We start from the raw sequence: 21,377 nt of genomic DNA, 5'->3' as shown, positions 1-21,377 counted from the left end.
CTCATTAATTGCCACGCTCCAGTATCAACGTGTTTAATTCGACCAATAGGATTCAAAGCTGATATTAAATTAATTAATTAATTGCCACGCTCCAGTATCAACATGTTTGATTTGACCAATAGGGTTTAAAACCTGCATTTAATTAATTAATTATTCATTCATTCATTGCCACGCTCCAATATCAACGTGTTTAATTTGATTAATAGGATTCAAAACTGTCATTTAAACAAATTGAAGTGGGCTTAATTAATTAATTCATTCATAAATTCTATGTCCAAATATCAACATGTTTAATTTGACAAATAGTATTCAAAACAGTCATTAAAACTAATTTAATCAGGCTTAATTAATTAATTAATTGCCATGCTCCAATATCAACATGTTTAATTTGACCAGTAGGATTCAAAACAGTAATTGAAAGTGAATTGAAAAGCTCAGACAAAATCGCAGCAGGAATTTTTCCTGTTCCAGCTCAGAAGTGCCAACACCGCCTGATCCTCTCCATGAAATTCATTTCAGTTTCATAATGAAAATCAGATTTAAGGTATTTTATTTAAGGTTTTCATTAGGAAAACGAGCAGTCAGGCAGCACAAACAATGCCAGGAATGACTCCCTGCATTCCCAGCAGAGTGACTTCATTCCAACAGAACAAACTCTGAACTGTTATGTCCAAAATTTCTCACCAAAACCTAACTGCAAACTTATTTCAAGCTGCCCCTGGCACCTCAGCAGACAGTGCAGCTGCAAACCCCAAAGCACAGCCTCAGCTCGTGGAAATCTCCAGGAGAAGGGGTGAGAACCATCCCATTAACAGCAGGATCCCAGTGAGAAACACCCCAGGGGCTCTCGAGTGAAATTCCCCCCCAGAATTTGGGGAAACACCTTGGAATGAAACAAGGATGGAGCATTCACACAGATAATTTCCTTGTTCCCAATAAAGGGATGAACCCCACACCCCAATTGAGAGAGGGAGTAGCCACGGCTACCTCAAAATCTCCTCTCTAGCCTGCAAATAAAGGACAACTAAAGCAAATTGATCAGAAAATTAATTAATCAGAAAATAACGAATCTATTCACCTTTCTTTTCAAACACCACAGAAATGTGAGGTTTTCTTGACTGATGATCCCTGGTTTTGAAGGCAAGGGCTCAGCTGCTCCTTTGCTGCACAGCCCCAGTTTTGGGAAGGAGGAGATGTGAAAGGCAGAGATCAGCTCAAATCAACCCAAAAATCCACCATGGGACATCCCAGCACCCTCTGACTGGGAAGGCAGCTCTTGAACAGGATTGGGATTTTCTTGGAAGGGCTCCAAGGCACGGAGGAGCAGCCCAGGCCATTCCTCAGCTAAGCTGAAACTTTCTTCCTGTTGTGCTCAGCAAACCACTTGTCACTCTTGTCTGCAGCCATGGCCTGCACAAAGACAGGGGGAAGGGATCAGAACAGCAGGAATAATTTACCCCTCCCTCTCTGGAGGGATTAATTATTTTTTAGCCTTTAATAAGGAGAATTGACACTGAAAACCAATGTTCTGTGCCACGGCAAACAATGTGATCATGCCCCAAGAGTGAGGCTGGACAAGTCCAACCAGGGCAGCAAGAGAGCTTTAAAAATTGATTTATTTTCCTTACCAAGCCTGGGTAACCTGCTTCTAGGAAAAACTCAAATTTTTATGAGTAAAAAAATTAGATTTTTAAAATAAATTTAAAATTATAAAACTAATAAAAACATGGAAATGTATAATAAAAATATGGATATTTATGATAAAAATATGGATATTTATTATAAAATATAATAAAACTAATAAAATAAAATGTGAAAATTTTCAAAATAAATACAAATAAAAATATATACTGGAATATAATAAAAATAACAAAATAAATAAGATTAAAAATAAAAATATATACTAAAATATAATAGTAAAATAAAAAACATAGATAAATAAAACTGAAAATGAAAATAATAAAATATAATAATTATATAGATAAATAAAATAAGAAATAATATAATAATTAAAATAATAACATAAAAATATAAATAAGATTAAGATATAAAATATATACTAAAATATAATTAAAATAATAAAATAAAATTATGGATAAATGAAAATTAAAATATATAACAGAATATAAAAATAAAAGAAAAATAAACATATAAAAATAATAAAAATTAATAAAAATATTTTAAAATAATACAATTATTTTTATGAGAAAAATTACATGTATCTCTGATCAGGAAGAAAATGACCATGCAGTCACTTACATCATCCAGCAGCTTGTCACCATTAGGGTCCACCTGGGACAGCTCTCTGAATGCTTCATCTCCCACAAAACAGACTTCATGTCCATCCTGGAAGGAAGCAGCTCAGTTATAACCAATGGCCAGGACAATTTAACCCCAGTTTAACCCCTGTTCCCAGTTTCACTCACAGGATCAGCCAGAATCACCACCTGCACCGTGGCCTTGCCAGGTGTGTCCAAGCTGACCAGAGGGGTCAGAATCTTCTGATTCTCCTTTTTCATCAGGGCTTCAATGCCTGGCAGCTGAAAACAGAAAACAAACTCAAATCACCTCAATGCCAGGAAGATAAACAAGGTTTGTTTTGTTAATACTAAAAATGGGAAAGGGCTGAGGGAAGGGGGGCTGGTACCTCGTCCTTGGCACAGGAGAAGGCGACGCGGCCGAACGCTGTCCCATGATCCACTGCCCCTCCTACAGCCCTCAGCTCCAGCTTGCACTGCAACAGAAAAGCAGCCTGGCTTGCAGGGAAAAACACAAAACACAGCCTGGCCTGCAGGGACACTGCTCACTGCTCTCCAGGCTGCAGCTTTTCCTCCAGGATCTGGTGATTCCAAAATCCCCCATCCACGCCTTTCCCACCAAGACAGAGCAAACCACAGCTCGGCTTTTCTTAAAAGCTTCAATTCAACACACCTTCAATTAAAACACTCCTAATTAAGGGCATAGTTGCTTTAATTAAGAACTTTTTCCTTTTAAGATTCTGTTCTCAGGAAATTTGTGGTTTTTCCAAGGACTGACCTGGTCATCAGCATAGCCCAACAAAGCTCTTTGTTTCTCCTCATCCTTCTCATATATTTTCATCCCAAGCAAGCCAGACCAGTAGCTCACAGACTTCTGCAGGTTTGAGACACCCAGGGTTACCTTCCACACGGGATCTTTAGGATTGCAACAATTTCAAGTTAGCTACAAACATATTATAAGTTAAAACCCACAGTTAATGTCATGGGTATTCTTGAGAATTAACAGAGAAATGATAAAAAAAGTGTTCTGCTTTACAAAATGCCATCAAAATAAACACACTCTGATACTCCACTGCTAAATCTCTGCTGGACACCAATAGGGGTTAATATTTCACCTTGCTTGAGCTTTTCCTTGTCTTCCAGGTAGAATTTGTATCCTCCTGGGGCTTCAGTTTCAAAGACACCAGAGGTGACCTCTTTGAGGGGCCAGCCCATCTTCTTGGCATTGCTCACAGCCTGGCTGGACACCAGAGTGATGCCCTAGAGAGGACACAACAAAATCCATGGGGTGGATGCAGAGACATCACCTCTTTTCACACAGCAAACACAAGAGCTCCATCTGCTGCCAGCCACTAAATCACAAAAAAATTATTAAAATAATAAATATGAAAGTGTTTTCCTGCAGCAAGTCCTTCCTAGCTCAGCATTCCATGGTGGATCTGGCAGCAAACAGCAGAGCAGAGGCAGAGCTCCAGAAATGTTTAAGTGAGCACAAATCTGCTCTTCCATCTTGCAGACAACCACAAAAGCAGCACTGAAGTGTTTAAGGGACAAATAGCATTAAAAAAACGCCAGCTGGTACAACCCATACAACAAATGAGCTTCTAATTATTAAGGTAAATCAGTTTATCATGAGAAGGGTTGGCTGCTTGCAGTGGAACTCACCAGGAAGTCGTTGCCCAGGCGATATTCCCCAATGCCATAATTGTAAGTCAGCTCCACCACAAAGTGATTGTCCTCTGGTCCATAGCCCACCATGGTCTTGCTCCATTTTCCATCATAAGGGCTGCAATATAAATATTACCCATATTTTAATGTCATCAGTATTGAAAAGAACCATCAAGAGCTGCAAGTATTTGTGTTTCAAGGGGGAGTTGCACTTCTAGAGTGAGATCATGGCAGATTTGACCCCGGGCTGTCATTCATGCCCATATGATAAAAGCAATTCCACCTCATTAACAGTGCTTTAAGGGCACAGGCTGCTCATTAGCTGCAATTGCATAATCACTTCCTTATTGCTAAATACGAAAGGGCACCAAACTGTAAGATTCCTTCCACTTCAGAATAAAATGTGTTCCTTTCTTCTTTTTTTCATTCCTTTTTCTTTACAAAAGCCTTTGGGGCTAACAGGAGGGATTTTTAACTCAAGAACCCTGATAGTGCCATGCTTATATAAACAATCAGTGGGAACTGGATGTAATTCCTGGTAAGCTGAGAAATAATTCAGTTAAGAACAAATTTATAGATGTGGTATTTATGTTCAATATAACACCACACTTGCAGAGTGGGGGGGCTGTATGTTCCAAGGGAAGAAATTGAATAAAAGATAAGCTAACCCTTACTTTGGTGTGAATAACAGCTCGGGGCACTCACCCGTTGCAGGTGGCCTTGCAGCCCTCCTCGAACTCCTCGTGCCGCAGCACCTGCAGAGCCACACCAGGGGCTGGGTTGGGAGGGGACCTCGGGGATCCAGCCCCTCGTTCCAACCTGAAGCGCCTTCCCCAGGCCCGGGGAAGCGGGAGGGAGCGGGCAGGAAATGGCTCCCACCCCATCCCCATCCCATTCCATCCCATTTCTAATCCATTCTCATCCCATTCCTATCCCTATTCCTTCCCTGTCACCGTCTCCATCACCGACCCCATTCCCACCCCATCCCCATCCCCGTCCTCATCCCCATTCCCATTTTATCCCCATGCCATTCCTATCCCCGTTCCTCTCCCCATCCCCGTTCACCGTCCCCGTCCCCAGGGCCGCACTCCGGGCACACGGAGGGCGCAGAACCGCCCGTTCCCGGCCGCAGCCGCCACTCCCCGAGCCCAGCGATCCCCGCCGCTGACCCTCATGCCGAGCAGCTCCCGGTAGAACCGCGCCGTTCGGGCCCGGTCTCCCACTTTGAAGACGAAGTGCAGCGCCCTGCGGGCGGCCATGGCGGCGGCGGCCGTGACGTCACGGGGCGCTGCGCGGTGCCGCGGTGACGTCACGGGGCGCTGTCATGGCGGCGCCGTGGCCGCCTCTGTGGCGGGCGCTGCTGAGGCCCCGCGGGCCGCGGGCGGAACCGGGCGGGCGGCGCGGGGTGCGGGCGCTGCGGCGGAGCCCCGTGCGGGTGCTGCAGCCGCAGAGCCCCCGGGAGGAGCCGCCGCCGCCGCCTCCGCCGCCTCCGCCGCCCGCTGTGGAGCGCAGCGCGGCCGCGCCGGGGCTGTGGTACGAGAAGGCGGCGGCCGGGGACCGCAGGCTGGGGTGAGCGCGGGGAGCGGGCCCGGCCGTGCTGCCCCTCAGAGCCCCGCTGGGCTGGAGGGAAGGGCTGCCCGTGGGAGGGACGGGGGTCTGAAAGGCGCTACGGGGCTGAGGGTACCGGGAGGTACCGGGGAATGGTTGAAGGGAGCTCGAAGCCCACCGGGGAAAGGAGGGTCTGACAGGCGCTGCCGGGCTGGAGGTACCGGGGAATGGTTGGGGTGGAAGGGAGCTCAAAGCCCGTCCCGTTCCATCCCTTACCGTGGGCAGGGACACCTTCCCACAGAGCTCCAAGCATTATCCACCCTGGCCTTGGGCACTGCCAGGGATTCGGGGACAGCCACAGCTGCTCTGGGTAACCTGTGCCACGGCCTCATCACCCTCACAGGAACAATTCCGTCCCAATATCCCATCTAATCCTGCCCTCTGGCAGTTTAAAGCCGTTCCCCATTGTCCTGGCACTCCAGGCCCTTGTGGCAGTCCTTCACCACCTCTCTTTCCGGTACTGAAAGGTGCTCTAAGGTCACCCCAGAGCCACCTCACCCAGCCTTTCCTCCTAGGACAGGTGCTCCATCCCTCAGATCACCTTTGTGACCTCCCAGAGGAGCTCTGAGGGGCTGGTGTTGTGACTGAAGGTGTTGTGAGCATCACAGCCACATTCCCTGAATGATTTCTCCACAGAAAAGTGGTGACTATCGCCAAGTCAAAGAAGTTTCGGGATAATCACGGGAAGGTTCTGCTGGAGGGGCACAGGCTGATCAAGGATGCTCTGGAGGCAGGGGCTGTGCCACAGACACTCTTCTTCAGCACCGTGAGGCACCTGAAGCTGCTGCCTGAGGCTGAGATAAAACGAGCCAGCTTGGTTAAGGTGAAATTTGAAGACATCAAGACCTGGTCTGACCTCGTAACTCCTCAGGGGCTTCTTGGTAAGTTGCCTCTGAAACAGTTGCAACACTGCCCAAAGGGAAACTTTTCATATTTAGGATAATGACTCTCTTAATCATCTTTCCTTAGACATAGCACTGCTGGAAAATTAGTTTTCCTTGCCAAGTGACAAACTTTGCTCAAACTTCCTTTAGGTGGTGCTTTTCCTAACTCTTCCTCCAGCACATCTTTAGTGAGATTTGGACCAACTCTTTCAGAGCAGGCCTCTCTTTGGGGTGGGTCACTCGTAAACCTGTCACACTCCATTTCCTCAGGCATTTTTTCCAAGCCTGACCCTGCCAAGATGTCCTACCCTGCAGCTCAGCTCGCCAACTCCCTGCCCCTGCTCCTCATCTGCGACAACATCCGAGACCCAGGAAACCTGGGCACCATTCTGAGATCTGCAGCAGGAGCAGGCTGTGAAAAAGTGCTGCTCACCAAAGGTAAGAGAAAAGTTTGGGGGTAAGGGGGGGAATGAGGTGCTTGGAGATGTTTCTCAGAGTTTGTAAGGAGTGGTTGACATGGTTGGCTGTGGTGTGAATCCCACCTTGGTGTGGATCCCTGTGCTGTCACTGTTTCTCCCCGTTCCTTCCCAGGCTGTGTGGATCCGTGGGAGCCAAAGGTGCTCCGTGCAGGAATGGGGGCTCATTTCCGTGTGCCCATCATTGCCAGCCTGGACTGGGACTCTCTCCCCACCAACCTCCCTGCGGGCACCCAGGTCTGCGTGGCCGACAACAACGCCCCCAGCAGCACATCCCTGCCCGGAGGGGCTGCCTCTGCTCCTGCCAGCCCCACAGCTCCTGTGAAATCCAGCCCCAGGGCTGCTCCTGAGCACGAGGATGAGGAGGGAGCAGCAATCCCAGTGCAGCATTACTACGAGGACTGGGCAAAGGCACCAGTGGCTGTGGTGGTGGGAGGGGAGACCCAGGGCCTGAGCCCGGCTGCACTGGGGCTGGCAGCCAGCACGGGGGGCAGGAGGCTGCTCATCCCCGTGGTGCCAGGCGTGGACAGCCTCAACTCTGCTATTGCTGCTGGCATCCTGCTCTTCGAGGGCAGGAGGCAGCTGCTGTGCAGGCACAAGCAGGAGGATGGCAGGCACAAGCTGCCTGTGCCAGGCTGAACTGTGGTTTGGGTGCTGAAGGAGCACCTCTTGCATTTGGTTCCTTGAGGGTTAATAAAAGAGCAGCTCGGGCTGTTTGGTTTGTAGTAAATGAGTATTTAAGGCTGGAGAGTGCTGGGTTGAACGTGTGGCTCCCAGTGGATGTGGTGGCCACACGGTGATGCTAGAGAGAAGGGAAGGGCTGGGTAGCAGCCCTGGCCTCACCTCGGCGGGTTCCCCCCTGCTCCAGCTCTTTTATCCAGGAAATCCATGAAGACCCAGCCCAGCTGCTGCTGACAGTGTGTGTCCTTCCCAGCCTGGCTGTGGTTTTGGGTCACAAAGACCACATTGCTGCTGCCTGAATGGGTCCTGCCTGTGCTTACCCAGATCCTGTGCTCCAACAATCATTCCCAACCCTGCCATGGCCATGGCTGTGCTGTGGGGTGTCCCAGTACTCCTGCCCACACTGCTGGGAGGTGCTGGGCTGCTCCTGGAGCTGCTCCCCAGTCACTTCATCACTGCTGAACAGGGGAACCCCTGAAACGTGCAAACCACAGGCTGGGTTTATGCAGGCTGAGCTGGCAGCCCTTCCCAGCTCCTGGCAGGGCGGGAAGCTGCAGCAGGATAAAAGGGGAGGCCCTAATCCTGCCATGGCTGACTAATGAGCTGAAAGGGAGAAGCAGTGGCTTGCACAACACGGGCTATTCAGGCTGGGAACGCCCCAGTGGCTGCCAAAGGGCTCCCTCCCTCCTGGGGAGCTCTGAGCAGTGCCAGCAAAGCAGCACAGGCAGGGGCTGTGAGCCCAGGGGGACACACAGTCCCTGGAGCCCCCCATCCATGGGGACAGGCTGTGGGCTCCTGTCCCCCACACGTTTCCTCTCTGTGACAGCAGGACACAGCAATGGCACCTCAGGGAGGAGGTCATTGTAACAGTTTTATTACAAAGTTCCAATCACCATGTACAGTTTTTACAATGTCACTTTTCAAGGGCTCGGCTGTGCTGCTTGGGTTAGGGAGGGAGGGTTGTTTTTTTTCTTAGGGTTTGGGAAGGGGTTTTTTTTTGGTTATTTTTTTTAAAGAACAGCACCATTAACGTTGAGTTTGGGACACACCTACAAAAAACAGCTCAATCAACTAACACAGAGGAGAGAGGACAATTCATACCAGAGAGAGGGACGAGAGGGGACAGGGAGAGCACAAGGAAGAGACGAGAGGTGAGGGCAGCCCGGTGGTGATCCTCCTCCTGGCTCAGAGTGGGAGGGACAGAGGGAATACCCACCCATGGCAGGGGGATGGACCCTGACACAACAGCCAGCGCTGCCTAAGGCTGTCGGTGCTTGGAGTGGGGGGTGGCAAACCCACAAGGGAAGGTCTCACCCCCAGGAGGAAGAGCTTGGCTGTGCCGTGGTCTTTCAGAGGTTGTCAGCAGTTAAGACTTTGTCTTGGCCTTGTCAGGGCACTTTCGTGGGAGAGAAAGAACTGGCCAGGGGCGATGGGGACAGTTTCCTTATTGCTTCCTGGAAGTCATTTAGTCAGCAGGGGTGGTGAGAAAGGAAAGAAGGGAGGGGGAGGAGAAAGAAAAGAGCCCCAAGAACCCCACCCACTGCCTGATGCATACGTTGGGAAGAACACCATGCAAAAAGATTTGCCTGCTAGCTAGTGCCGTGTATAAAATAATGATACTGTAACAGTTCTGGCCTGGTTATTAGAGAATATATCACCATGAAGCACAAGCGAAGTCTCCAAACGCCAACAACTCCCTGCTGAAAGTGCATCTCAAGGAGTTTGCTTAGGAGAAGGATTCACTGCGTAAAACAAGGCACCACAAGAAGGTTGGATACTGGGTCGGGCGTGAGGACACGCTGGAGAATCCACAAGCGGCGGAAGAGAGACCTGGTTTTAAATAACGTCTGTTGGCACAGGGCCCTTAGATGGGCTCGGGTTTTAGCTTGTCTGCTAGAAAGTCGCTGACAAAAGCTTCCACAATTTCAGGTGTGATCTCCTCCACATCCATCACATACTTGGCCCTGGCTGACATGTCCAGGATGGTGAGCAGGGGGGCAGCCTCGGGCAGGTTGGTGTAATCCCGCAGGGAGTCGGTCATGTCGTCCTGGAGGCCAGAAGAAGGACAGAGGAGTCAAGAGCAGAGCCAGGAGACCAGGAGCAGTTTGCTGCCGCCACAGTGTAGCCCAAGAGGCTGGGCCTTGCACCAGCACTAGCAGGCAACATCCATCCTGGTGCCTGCCCTGCTTGTGGTTTGTGTCAGAACCAAACTGGGTTGGTTTATCCCAGGCTGGAAGGGGACACACACTCCTCCAAGCCAGAGGCATTGCTCCCAGACTGACCTGCTGCCCCAGCCACCCCAGAGCCTCTGGGACACCCACAGCTCAAGGAACTGGGGACAAGTGCTGAATGTGGGGACTGCCAGCTCTCTGCCAGCACAGCCATGGCCTTGCTGCTCACCAAGGGTGGTACCAAAGGGACCCAAGTGCACGCCCAGAGCTAAACAAAGAACGGGAATGGGATGGAGACTTTGAGCCAACAATGAGATCCCACCAGCAGGTCCCAGTGTCTGGGCACACACAGGAGCAGCAGGCTGCTTGCAGAGGGAGAGAGGGCTGCTCTCCCCTCTCTGGACAAGGCTCGGCTCTGGGCAAAGGCAGTGATTTATCCCTCCCAAGGCTGTGGGATGCAAAGAGCCGGCGCTGGCGCGATTCATCCCCGAGCCCAGGCTGCGCCTCACCCGCAGCGGGGCGTTCCTGCGCGCCCCTTCCGAGGGGCAGGAATGGAATCTGGAATCTGGATTCCATCCACCTGGTTGGCGGCCGGGGCTCTGCAGTGCTGGGGAGCTCCGCTCGCGCCTCCCCTTCCTTTGCAGGGGTTTCTGGCGCAGCTGGACCACGTGGCTGGAAGGGCCAGCAGGGCTGGGCTCGTCGCCTCAACCGCCCCCCACCCAGGTGTCGGGACGCCTCGTCCTTTATTTACAAAGGCACCGAGGAATATTTTTTAATCAATGCAAAATCGGTGCAGACGGTGCTGGGAGAGCGATGGGAGGCGCCTGCTCCGGCCATGGCCGGGCTGCTTTGTGCGTGGGGGCCAGCGGAGCCCCGGGGCCAGCGCTCCCGGCTATTGAGGTGACGGATGAATGGGATGTGCCGGACGCTCCCCATTCTTCGGGCTGGCTGCTGCAGGGCCGTCGGGAGCTGCATGAATAGCAGCAATGTTTCACTACAGCCGGCAAGCCAGGCTCTGGGGGAGGGGGGAAGGTCCCGGACCCTCCCAAAATAGCCCTTTCCAACAAGGGACTTATTCAAGGGTGCGGGGCTGAGCTGGGATGCTCAGAGACCCGTTACGCCGGTGGGAGCGGGAGCGGCTGCACGGAGGGGGCCCAAGGGGCTGTGGGAGGTGGCAGTGGGGGCCTGGCTGGCTGGGGGGGCCTGGGTGTGGCACTGGGGACCCTTTTGTCGCAGGGCGGCTCCGGAGGGCTCCGCGCATGGAGCACTGCAGTGTGACGTGGGCGTGCGGGGACGGAGCAGGCGCAGCCGCTGCCACCTGCCCAGGCCCTGAGCAGGGATGTGGGAGGGGAACTGCAGGCCTGGGGGTGCTGGGAGCTTTTTTGACACAAAACCTTCGTTTGCCAGACTGCAGCAAGGCAAAGTGTCTATGCAAGGGAGGCCAGGAGTCCTCCAGTTTTCCCGCTTCCCATTGTCTCCAGCAGATCTTTGACTTGGAGCACTGCAGCCTGCACATGCCTCAAATACCATCCCAGCCAAGAAAAACATGGTCAGCTCAGAGAAACGGCCAAAATTTCACTAAATGGGCCAGGCTGAAACCCAAACCCTGCTCCTCTTCCCCTGCCCAGCCACTTTCCTGCCTGCACAGCCTCAGGGTTGAGCAGGCAACAGTCCCAGCATGGCAGCTCCACTCCCTCCCACTGCCCCACTCTGCCTGTCCCTCTCCCTCCTTCAGGCTTTTCCATCTCTGAGCAAATCCTTTGCTAGAAGTAATATCCAGCAAGGAGAGCACAGACTGAGCCAGGCCTCAAGTCTGGCTTTGCTCTGTGCTGCCTGACAGCTGCAGTAGCTCCGTGCCTCAGTTTACCCCTGAACAACAACAACAGCAGTACCCAACTCAGCTCAGTCCCTGTACCCAGCAGGACACAGCCCTGTGCTCTCCTCTCACTTACCTCCCCCGCCACGAAGAAGAGCAACGGTGCCTCCTCCTCTTTGGCTTTGTACTTGGCTATGATTTTTTCAGCTATGGGCTGAATCAGTTGTTTCGCCGCCTCCGACTCCCCATCGTCCTCTGAATCTGCAGGGCACGGGGTGGTGGAGACAAAACAAAAAGAGGCAGGGCAAGAAAAGGAGGTTAGCATCAAAGGATGCAAACGGGCCAGGAGCTGGCAGCTCTGTCCCACAGCACCACCAGGCAGGAAGCCGGAGCCCGGATGCGCCGCACGGACTTCAAAGGCACAGAGCTCTGGAGGAACCAGGGAAATGCACTACAGGGAAACACCGAACTGAAGAGCAACTCCTGCTCCCCAAATACTCCACTGCTCACTCCCTGGTGCAGGGACAAACAGGCACAAAAAAGCTGCTTTGTGGTTTGAGAGTGTTTTTGAAGACCAAACAAAGGCGCTGATCTGAGGCTGCTGCCACCCCTGCCCGCCACCCACCGTCCCTGTGCCTCAGGATGGCTGAGCTGCAGCTTTACTGCTCCAGTCTCAGCGCTGGGAAGGCAGCTTTGATTTGACAGAGGTAGGGCAGAAAGAGATGGCAGCATCAATCAAATGCCAGCCACCACTGCAGTTCAAATAGTGAGCTGGAAAGAGGAGAGTCTGCATCCTTGGGAAGCGTGGAGATTAAAAGATTCCAATCTGGGGACAACTTTTAGGCATTAAAGGAAGAAGGCAGAAGAAGAAGAAGGCATGTCTCCCCTCATGGTCCCTGATGTAACCACCATGACAGGTCCAGCCCCAGCTGGGACAAGCCATGCCCATGCCAGGAAAACTCTCTGCCCTTGTTTCACACATCCCTGTCCTCCTGTCCAAGCAAAGCAGAAGATTCCAGAGATGCTGCACACTGGATTTCAGGGTCTGTCCTGCGTGCAGGGCAGTGATAAATACACTGACTAGGGGGTGTCTGCAGGGATTGCTCTTCCTACAAACATCAGCTGCTGGCAGTGCTCCAGGCAGCCCTGCACACTCTGGCTAACCCAGCCCTAACCCCTCTGGGGAAGGAGGTGCATCAGTCAGCATTTATTCAGCACCAGCACTTGCTAAGCTGCCCTCTCCTGGGGGTGCTGCTGCCTGTGCAGTGCAGGCACTGCTCTGCTGGGGGGTCTCCCAGCAGGACAAAGCTGGCCAGGAGCCCCCATTCCCTGCACCAGCTGCATCTCTGCCCCAGCACATCACTGGTGGGTTTCATCAAGACCATCCACCCCCAAAAGCAGCGAGCAAGAGCCCCAGCTGTTCCCCTGATGAGCTGTTTGCAGCAAGGTGATAGAAAAACTTTGCAAGATAAAAATAATTCTTTGCAGAGGCCTGCAGGGCCAGCCCTAATCCATCAGGCTTGGCGTGGCCAGCCGGCCCTTCCTGCGTCAGGAGAGGATTTTTGGCTCTGTGCTCACATCCCCTGCTGGGCTCTGCTGAATAAATAACCAGGGTCAAAAGGAAATCTGAAAGGGAAGAAGGAAAGGAGCGAGGGCCATGTTATCAGAGCTGCAGAGGTGTGTGTGCTGCTCACAAAGGGCACACAGGGAAGCGGGACAGGAGCCCTGCCCTGGGCCAGGCACAGCACAGCAAAGCAAGGGGGGCTGAAGAAGCACACCCCCAAACTCCACACAGCACACAGGGGACAGCTGTACCCCCCTCAAGAGCCCACAACCCCTCAATTCCCTGCCTGGGATGCTGTGTCCACCCCAGGGCTCAGCCTGCAGTACAGCTCATCCCAGCCATGCCCTTTCCTGAGCTATTGTGTCCATTGCTGGCAGGGAAGCGATGAAGAATGAGCCATGTGTAGCCCTAGGCCTGTTTCTAACTGCAGGGAAGCTTCATGTGTGGGTTAGCAGTGAAAGGACAGGAACTTTGGGGAAAACCTTGCCCTGTCCTGCAGCCAGGGGAATTGGGGAAACCAAGGACCAGCAGAGGATGAAAGACTGCTCTAATTGTCACTGCCCTGTTCAGGTTTGCTGTGGTTTCCAGCACAGATCTCTAATCCCTTGCACACACACTTCCTCTGACCCCTCTGTTACATCACGTGTGCCTCAAGTCCCTGCCCCAGAAAGGCTTTTCCCATCTCCACCACCACCAGCTGTGACAGTGTATTTCCCACACTCCCAACAGCTCATCAGCATTCCTATCCACAGCCACCACCACACCTTTGTTATGACAGCTCCTCTGTGCTGCCAATCGCTGCTCCAGCATCCCAGGGGGGTGTGTGGGAGCTGCAGGAGCCCCATGGGTACAGCAGGCTCTGGCAAACCCCTGTGAGCTGCTGTGGTACAGGAAAGGGGCTAAGGGGCTTCCACAGGCCTTTGTGTGAGCACACAGTGATGGAAAATGGAAATGGAAGTGATATCCCTTCTTGTCATCACCAGAGGCCGTCCCCAGCCCCGTGGGCAGCTCTAGCCAAGCTCTCAGGTCCCCAGCCCCCTTCCCCAGCACAGGCTCTGCTGCCAGAGCAGGGATGCTCCATCCATACCTACAAAGAGAACGAGGCAGGGCCCCTCGTTGAGCTGCACGGCGTTGGAGTCCGTCAGCTCCAGCACGGGCTTGGGGTGCCAGGGGAACTCGCGGCACTCGACGTCGTTGAGCACCTCCACCCGGCCCTGCCGCGTGATCACCTCTCCCTTGGCGTCCAGCACAATCAGAGTGGGGATGCCTGCAGTGGGAAAAACAGCCAAACATGAATGGCCAGACACTGGGTGTGGGGAGAAAGGCTTTTTCCTATGTGGCAGGAGCCCAGCGAGCCTCCTGCCCCGTGCAGCTCACCCAGTGGGGATCTATCACCAGCCGGGGGCTGTGCACAAACCACAAACAGGACAGGGCTGCTGGGAACATGCCTTGAGCTGTTTCCTTTTCCAGCATCAGTCTCATTACATGGTTATGGCAATGGGAAGATGCCACCAGCTCACATCTCAGGCAGCAGACAAAGAACTTAATGTTACAACTCACTTCATAAGTTTTCTGACCAATCACACAAAGCAAAAGCACACTGACAGTAGTTCTGCCCAACCACTATAAGCATACTTACCTTTGGTTAAAACAATGCTTGCTTATTTTGAATACAATATCTACTTGTAAGCCTTAAAACACAATGCACAGAGCTCCATTATTAAGCTTCAAACTTCCTAATATCTTGCTAGATAAACTTTTCTGTAGCTTAGAGAGTTATTCTAGACAAGCATTAATACACAGACCATTGTTCTATTTGTCCTTGCTTTTCTACTTTTTAAATAATTTTTCTGCTGACCAATCTTATGGCTACTGCTTAGCTCTAATCACAGTTCTACTGCCTCTGAGGCCTGCCTTTTGCAGCTTTCCCAAAACCCTCTGATTTTGTGGATTCCCACAGGGCTCAGGCTCTCTGGATCCTGTTTCCATCCTAGCAGAGCACTGTGAGTCAGGAGCCAGAGCAGGAAGCTGACAGACAGCTCTGGCATTGCCTGCCTCTCCCTGCCAGCTGCAATCTGGTGCCCACGGGTGCAAATCCCACTGTACCATCCAGAGACCCTCCCTCTTGCACCACCATCCCAGTGCCCAGATGTGGCTGCCTCTGGAAGAGCCCAATTCCCAGGACCTCACTCACGAGGCCTGCAGACAGCAGTGGCCAGGAAGCAGGGTGTGTTCCTTCCCAGAAGAACACTGTGTATTATTGCCCCCACAGCCCTCCAGCACTCTGCACTAATGGCCCAGCCATTTCCACAGCACATCCCTCTGGAGACTAACAAAGCTTGCAGGAATGTCCAGGTCTACAGGAGCCTGGCAGGATGTGGCTCAGGGAATATCCAGTGATGGTCTGGCCCTTGGGAAAAAGCAACATTTTACCCTGATCTATGGGGCTGAAAAGTTTATACATAAAGGAGAAGCTTTGTACAGGAGGTGAGCAGAGTTGCAGCAGAGACACAGCACAGGTCACAAATCAAATGTCACTGCAGCGGGGCAGGTTGGACACCAGCTGGTGACCAGCCCATCTGATAAAGCACCGGCTTTCCTGCCACAAAACAGCCACGGGTGGGTCAGCAGGAGTGGCTCACGTTGGTGACTTCATCTGGAAAGCACACCATTCCTCTGTCATCAGGGAGACAAAGAAACATCCCACCAGGAAGGAAGAGGGGACAGGGGGATCAGGCCCCAAGGGACAAATGAAATGACCAACGTTAGTGCCAAGTGCTGCTGTCACTGCTCATCACCTGGGCTTTGCTCTGCTCCCTCTGCAGCATCTCCTTCACCCAGCAACACCTCTGGCAAGCTGAAACACTCCTGCCCTTCACCCCAAGGTTCATTTTAAAGCTCATTCCTCAGAAATCCCCTGCAGAGCCCTTCCCTTCACAGTGTGTGTGCCCCTGCCAGGCTGCTGGCACCGTGCACTCCCGTGTTTGCCCAACAGTGGGTTACTCACAAGCCCTCTGAATCGGAGGCGTTTCTCGAGGAAATACTCGGCCATCTGTGTGTCCCAGCCTGCCTGCAGGTCCAGGCAGCGGCCGCATTCCCGGCATTCCAGCCCGGCGCATTCCTGCCTGCGCCGGGGCTGGTGCTAAGCAGCAGTGCAGGAACCCGCCCAATGGCTGAGCTTGCAGATCCTTAGGGTACGCCAAGAAAACCATTTTGTATCACAAAAAGGCTTATTCATTACCTGCTGGTAATTCAGTGTAGCCCCAGGGCAGGGATGGGTTAAACAGACTGGAAGGAATTGGGAAATCTCACGCTGGCCCTGCCCTTAGAGGCACAAAGTGCTACTGACACCAGGAGAAGCACTCGGTGCTCAGCAGCACGCAGGGTTCGGATCTTGGTCCTTTTAGGATTGCCAGCCCCACCCCAAACCGCTTTCCATCCTTTACACATGAGGGACAGGCTGCCCAGGGCATCAGTCAGCCTGAGCAGCACTCCCGGGCAGAGCTTTCAAACGAGCTGTGCTGATCTGAGAAAATGAAGGGCTCAATTTAGACACAGATCGCCGTGATTCTGCAGCTATCAAGGATTTCATCCACTACTCATGCATTCCTTTAGACTTCACCTAATTTCTATATGCAGATTACCCCCCCCATACCCAGCCACTGAACCTCCAACTGCAAATACAAAATATAGAATATTTTTAAAGATAATTCACATCCTCATCTTCTCAGGTGACCTTTGTGATTACTCCCCTAAAAAACACACCCTGTTTCCATGGGACACAGACCTGCAGGACCAGGAAAACCATCTTTAATGCTATCCACACCTGCTAACCCAAATCATTCCCCCTCCCCACTCGTCCCAGCCACTATTTGTTATTTTAGTGCCTTTTGGGGGATTTGGTAATTGCCTTAAGTCATAACACCAGAATTTACTTATCAAGAAGAATCAGCGATCAGACACTGCAATGAATATTGTATAAGCTTGGATGAGAATTAGCATAGACAGCCTTGGTTGGATTTTATGCACTAGAAAATGGATTTGGCTCCCACGGGGGCAGCATTTTATGAAAACATAGGGGCCAAATGGTTTGTTACCGAACCTGGCAAGGCATTTACATATTTATACATTAAACCCCAGACCTGATATTGAAATCTCATCTGCATGAAGTCTGTTGGGTGAGCAATCACAATGTAAGTGAAGCAAACCCCACACCAACCACAGCACAGGTGGTGCATTTTATTGTTGTTTTTTCACTTTTTCAGAAGAAAGCTCCAGAAATCTCCTGTAGCACTGATTTCCAGGCTGTGAGGGTGACCTGAGCTAAAGCATGGGGGAAGAGGGAATCAGTTTTTGGAAGGCATTGCAAATCCCAAAGAGACACCACAGAGTCCAGGGGGAATATTGGGGAACACAACAACAAGGGGTGTTTCCTATCAAAGCACAAAATTTATCACTGCTCCCCATCCCACTGGAAGGAGAGCTAAGGGCAGGGGATTTCACCCAAGGCAGGACTGGGAGCTGCTGCACAAAGGGGAATTATTTCTAAGCAGCCACAACACAAGCCATGGCTCTTTCTCAGAACAGCCCTGCGCCCAGAAGCAATTTACTAGAGGTGGTAGGGCACAGCCTCTGAGTGTGCATGAGTTATGAATAGAGGCATTCAAAGTAAACCCAAATAAAGGCCTATAACTCAACTTGCATTTTATACTGAGTTTTTAAAAGTTGTAGGGGCCAACACGGGACTAAAACAACAAGAGATTTGACTCTCTTGCTACTTTCCACCACTCAGGAACTTAAAGCAGACAGGGAAGACAAACTCTTGTGTTGTTTCAGTACCCAGGCTTCAAAAAACAGAGGGAAACCTCCTCATGTTGTGCTCACAACCCAAGCACCAGGATGGTAACCTGGACACTCACTGATCATAGGTGCAGCTCCTTTCAGAGAGGCAACATCAGAACCATGAGTGTGGGAAATGCAGATGTGGTTACACAGATCTAATTTTTCATTTGGGTGGAATAACCAGGTGTGGTGATGAGCAGAGCCCATGACATCCAGCTCTGTTTGCAGGAAGGTTTTGTCCCAGCTGGTGTGAAAAGCCTGACTGCAAACAGGCAGGCAGCCCCAAACCTGCATGGAGCTGAGATTCGGGGATGACATGGGAGCTACCTGGGCAGAGAAGGGGATTGGGGTGCAGGGGAATATTTACGTATTACAGCCAATATTTACATTTTCAGGTTGGCACACAACAAAGAGGGATACCTTTAAGAAGGTTGGAGTTGGAGGGAAAGCTGTTGTAAGTGTTTCCCTGGCTACAGCATGCCTGGTGCTCAAGTATCCATGTCTGGACACCTTATTTACAGAAAGTCCCAGTGAAACTGGCAGCAGTCCTGCAGCACTGGGCTGAAACCAGCACTGGAGAGGGTTGTGAGTGGGCTGGGAAAAGAGGGATGAATTTGGAAAGCTCCTGCCTCATGGGAAGGTCATTAAGCAGTGAACTGATGGCTATTTAAAGCAGGCTGATGGTTATTCTTGGGCTAAGGTCAGGGGACAGGGCTGAGTGGCAGCACCTGAGCTCACACCAGAAGGGGAGTTTGGAGAGGACTTCAAGGAGGGATTATTTCTCCTGTCACTCTTCCCAAAAGCCTTCGGCCTCCTTTGGCAAAACTCCTCCTTCCCTGCAGATCACAAGAACATTCTGCCAGCCTGCACACACCTGGACAGCACAAGGCTGAGGCAGGGGAGGTTTAGGTTGGGTATCAGGAAAAAAATGTTTTCACCCAGAGGATGGTTGAGCACTGAAGGAGACTCCCCAGGGAAGTGTTCACAGCACCAAACCTGTCTGAGCTCAAGCAGCACTGGGACAAAGCTCTGAGGCACAGGGTTGGGTTGTTGGGTGTCCTACATAGGGCCAGGAGTTGGATCAATGATCCTGATGGGTCCCTTCCAACTCAGCATATCCTGATTCTGTGACATCACACAGAAACAGAGGAACAACAGCCACATTGCAGCAAGACCCTTTAACCACAGGGAGAATCTATTTGTACATACATGAGATCTCCTCACCAGCCAGTCACCTGGCACCTCTCTGTGCTGCAGTTTGTCCCCTGCAGGAACGAGGTGCCAGCCCCCAGGATGGCTGCCGTGAGCTTTTATCATCTTTGAGATTCTTTGAAGCCACCCAGACACACAGAGTCTCTCCCTGCCCCTGTGAGCAGCCAGGGCTGCTGGAATTCTGGCACTGGCATGTACAGTAAAAGCAAAGCCATGGTTTACATCAAACACTCTCTCCTTTGTAATTCATGTCACTAACATAAACCAGATGCCATCTTCCTCAGCCCCTTCACAGAACATGGCCTGCCTTTGTATTACATAAACCAGCAAGAAAATGAAATTTAAACCTTCAAGAAACAGCAAAAAATAAATAAATCAGTAATTAGACAAAAAACATCCAAGCCAAAAACAGCTTCCAAGTTTCCAGGAAGAATTAGGTTGTTTATGGAAGTCCTGTTTCAACTAACAGCCTGCCTGGCAGGTGGTAGGAATGTGAGTTTGTGGAGAGCAGAAACATGAAGCTGCTCTGCCTGGGGCACTGTGCTTTGCTTTGCTGTTTTCTTGGTTTAGTTAAACAAGAGGAGACATTACAAATGCTCAGGAAAAGGAGGGGGGAGAAGGAGATCAGTGCTCAGTGAGGCCTTTCCTACCTTGGATGCCGTAGAGTCGGTTCAGGCGCGACCGTCTGGCCTCGTCCGCGTAGGGCACGGCCAGCCAGGGCATCTCGCTGAAGTACTGCTTGAAGGAGTCCTCTGACCTGTGCCAGGGGAACAGGGCATGGCAGGCACAGCCCTCCACTGGCCAGGCTCCTTCCTCACTAAAAACCTGCCTTGCAAAGCCCTTTATCCCTCCCACCAAAACCCATCAGCTGGGAAAGAGTTACACCAAACTTAAAGCCCCCAGCCCTTCATGAAGAAGTCCATGGTGTATTTTTCCCCAGTTAGATATTAAGAAGTCCACGATGTATTTTACCCCAGTAAAATATTTCAAATTCTCCAGGGCATCTGAATGTTAACCCATGGTGACAGCAGCAGTTCAAGCATCCCTCAGAGCCCAGAGCCACAAAGTGAAGCACAGACCTGCTCTGGCTGACCCCATTGTGCAATTCCCCACTGGGCAGAGGGAAAGGACTCAGGCAGATTCCTGGTGCCAGAGCCAACCTGCTCTGCCTGCACAGAGTGTCAGGGCTGCCTCACCTGTCTGCACTGACGAAGAGGATCTCAAATTTCTGGCCTGCCTCCTTGATTTTCCTGTAGGACTCCACCAGCACCCTCGTGAGGCTTCGGCACGGCGGGCACTGCAAGACACAAGCATAAGGAGGAATTGTCTCCTGCTCAGGACCAGCCCCACAGCCAGCAGGGCCAGGTGACCCAGTGACCATGAACTGCTGTGACCTCATCTTTGCTGCAGTGCCTGAAGGTGCCTGGGGTTTATGGTCTGTAATTTACCAACAAAACCTCTTCCATTTTTAAAATCTGACCACTCTTTCCCTGAGGATGACAGGCCACTGCAATGCTGATGATCAAAGCATCCAAATTCTTCTTAAGTTTTTAAATTTTTCAGCACCAACCAGCCTGGGGTCTTTACTCTCCCTGAGCCCAGTCCAGCTGCTCTGCCCAGCACCTGCTACTCACCCAGTGTGCAGAGAAATAGACGCCGACGTGAGAGCCCTCCAAGGCACTGCTGTCCAGTGTCTGCCCATTGTTCCTTAGCAGAGGCCCTGCAACGACTTCACTGAAGGGTTTTGGGCCCCAGGGGAACTCCAGACCTGGGAAGGGGTGGAAAGAAGACAAAAGATGGTAACATGTGCATCCAACTTCTTCAGATTCAAAACATCCCATCTTGAGGATACAGGGAATCCTGCCTGAGGAACCCTGCTGGGGTTTATTCCCACCCAAGGGGGATGCAGAACACCTCAGCTGTCAGGCACCAGCACAGCCAAGCTCTGCACTGCAGCCAGGGTCACTCTCACCCAAGTCACAGCACCTTCAAACCTGCTCTGGTTTTGTGCCTGATGAGACACCTTTTCCTTATCAACAGTGTTTATTTTAGCAAGAGAGGGCAAGGTGGTACGTGCTCAGGAATGCAGTCAGAATGTGTCCCTTATGTTGACACTAACCATATATTTTTACACATATCCATACATGTCTTTATTTGCAAACCTTAGCTTTATATATATGTAAAAGATGGTGTGTTT

The 21,377-nt window shown here is 51.4% G+C and overlaps 3 protein-coding genes across 3 annotated transcripts in view; 1 reads left to right on the top strand and 2 right to left on the bottom strand.

The window, feature by feature from the left end:
* Nucleotides 1-165: 165 nt before the first annotated feature.
* On the bottom strand, nucleotides 166-5,226 carry GLOD4 (glyoxalase domain containing 4). The gene is made up of 9 exons (XM_064729480.1): nucleotides 5,096-5,226; nucleotides 4,632-4,681; nucleotides 3,924-4,044; nucleotides 3,374-3,518; nucleotides 3,037-3,173; nucleotides 2,648-2,734; nucleotides 2,427-2,540; nucleotides 2,260-2,346; nucleotides 166-1,410 (listed from the first exon to the last, which is right to left on the bottom strand). Exons 1-9 carry the CDS (start codon nucleotides 5,183-5,185, stop codon nucleotides 1,345-1,347), a joined length of 897 nt encoding a protein of 298 aa, XP_064585550.1. The 5' UTR covers nucleotides 5,186-5,226; the 3' UTR covers nucleotides 166-1,344.
* A 1,057-nt stretch (nucleotides 5,227-6,283) lies between these two features.
* Nucleotides 6,284-7,606, top strand: MRM3 (mitochondrial rRNA methyltransferase 3). Its single transcript, XM_064729482.1, has 3 exons — nucleotides 6,284-6,415; nucleotides 6,689-6,856; nucleotides 7,010-7,606. The coding sequence occupies exons 2-3, from the start codon at nucleotides 6,718-6,720 to the stop codon at nucleotides 7,531-7,533; spliced, it is 663 nt and encodes a 220-aa protein (XP_064585552.1). The 5' UTR covers nucleotides 6,284-6,415; nucleotides 6,689-6,717; the 3' UTR covers nucleotides 7,534-7,606.
* Nucleotides 7,607-8,433: 827 nt separating this feature from the next.
* Nucleotides 8,434-21,377, bottom strand: part of NXN (nucleoredoxin) — a 46,861-nt gene continuing 33,917 nt past the window's right edge. Inside the window, exons 3-8 of the mRNA XM_064729479.1 lie at nucleotides 20,815-20,948; nucleotides 20,377-20,477; nucleotides 19,831-19,937; nucleotides 14,214-14,393; nucleotides 11,699-11,823; nucleotides 8,434-9,622 (exon numbers count right to left, since the gene is read on the bottom strand). Of these exons, the coding sequence (XP_064585549.1) occupies nucleotides 9,440-9,622; nucleotides 11,699-11,823; nucleotides 14,214-14,393; nucleotides 19,831-19,937; nucleotides 20,377-20,477; nucleotides 20,815-20,948 (830 nt within the window). The 3' untranslated portion in view covers nucleotides 8,434-9,439. The remainder of the gene's footprint in view (nucleotides 9,623-11,698; nucleotides 11,824-14,213; nucleotides 14,394-19,830; nucleotides 19,938-20,376; nucleotides 20,478-20,814; nucleotides 20,949-21,377) is intronic.

Source organism: Zonotrichia leucophrys, chromosome 19, assembly GCF_028769735.1.
Source record: "Zonotrichia leucophrys gambelii isolate GWCS_2022_RI chromosome 19, RI_Zleu_2.0, whole genome shotgun sequence".
Taxonomy (NCBI): domain Eukaryota; kingdom Metazoa; phylum Chordata; class Aves; order Passeriformes; family Passerellidae; genus Zonotrichia; species Zonotrichia leucophrys.
Note: the sequence above shows the minus strand (reverse complement) of the source record. Positions and strands in the feature narration are given on the sequence as shown.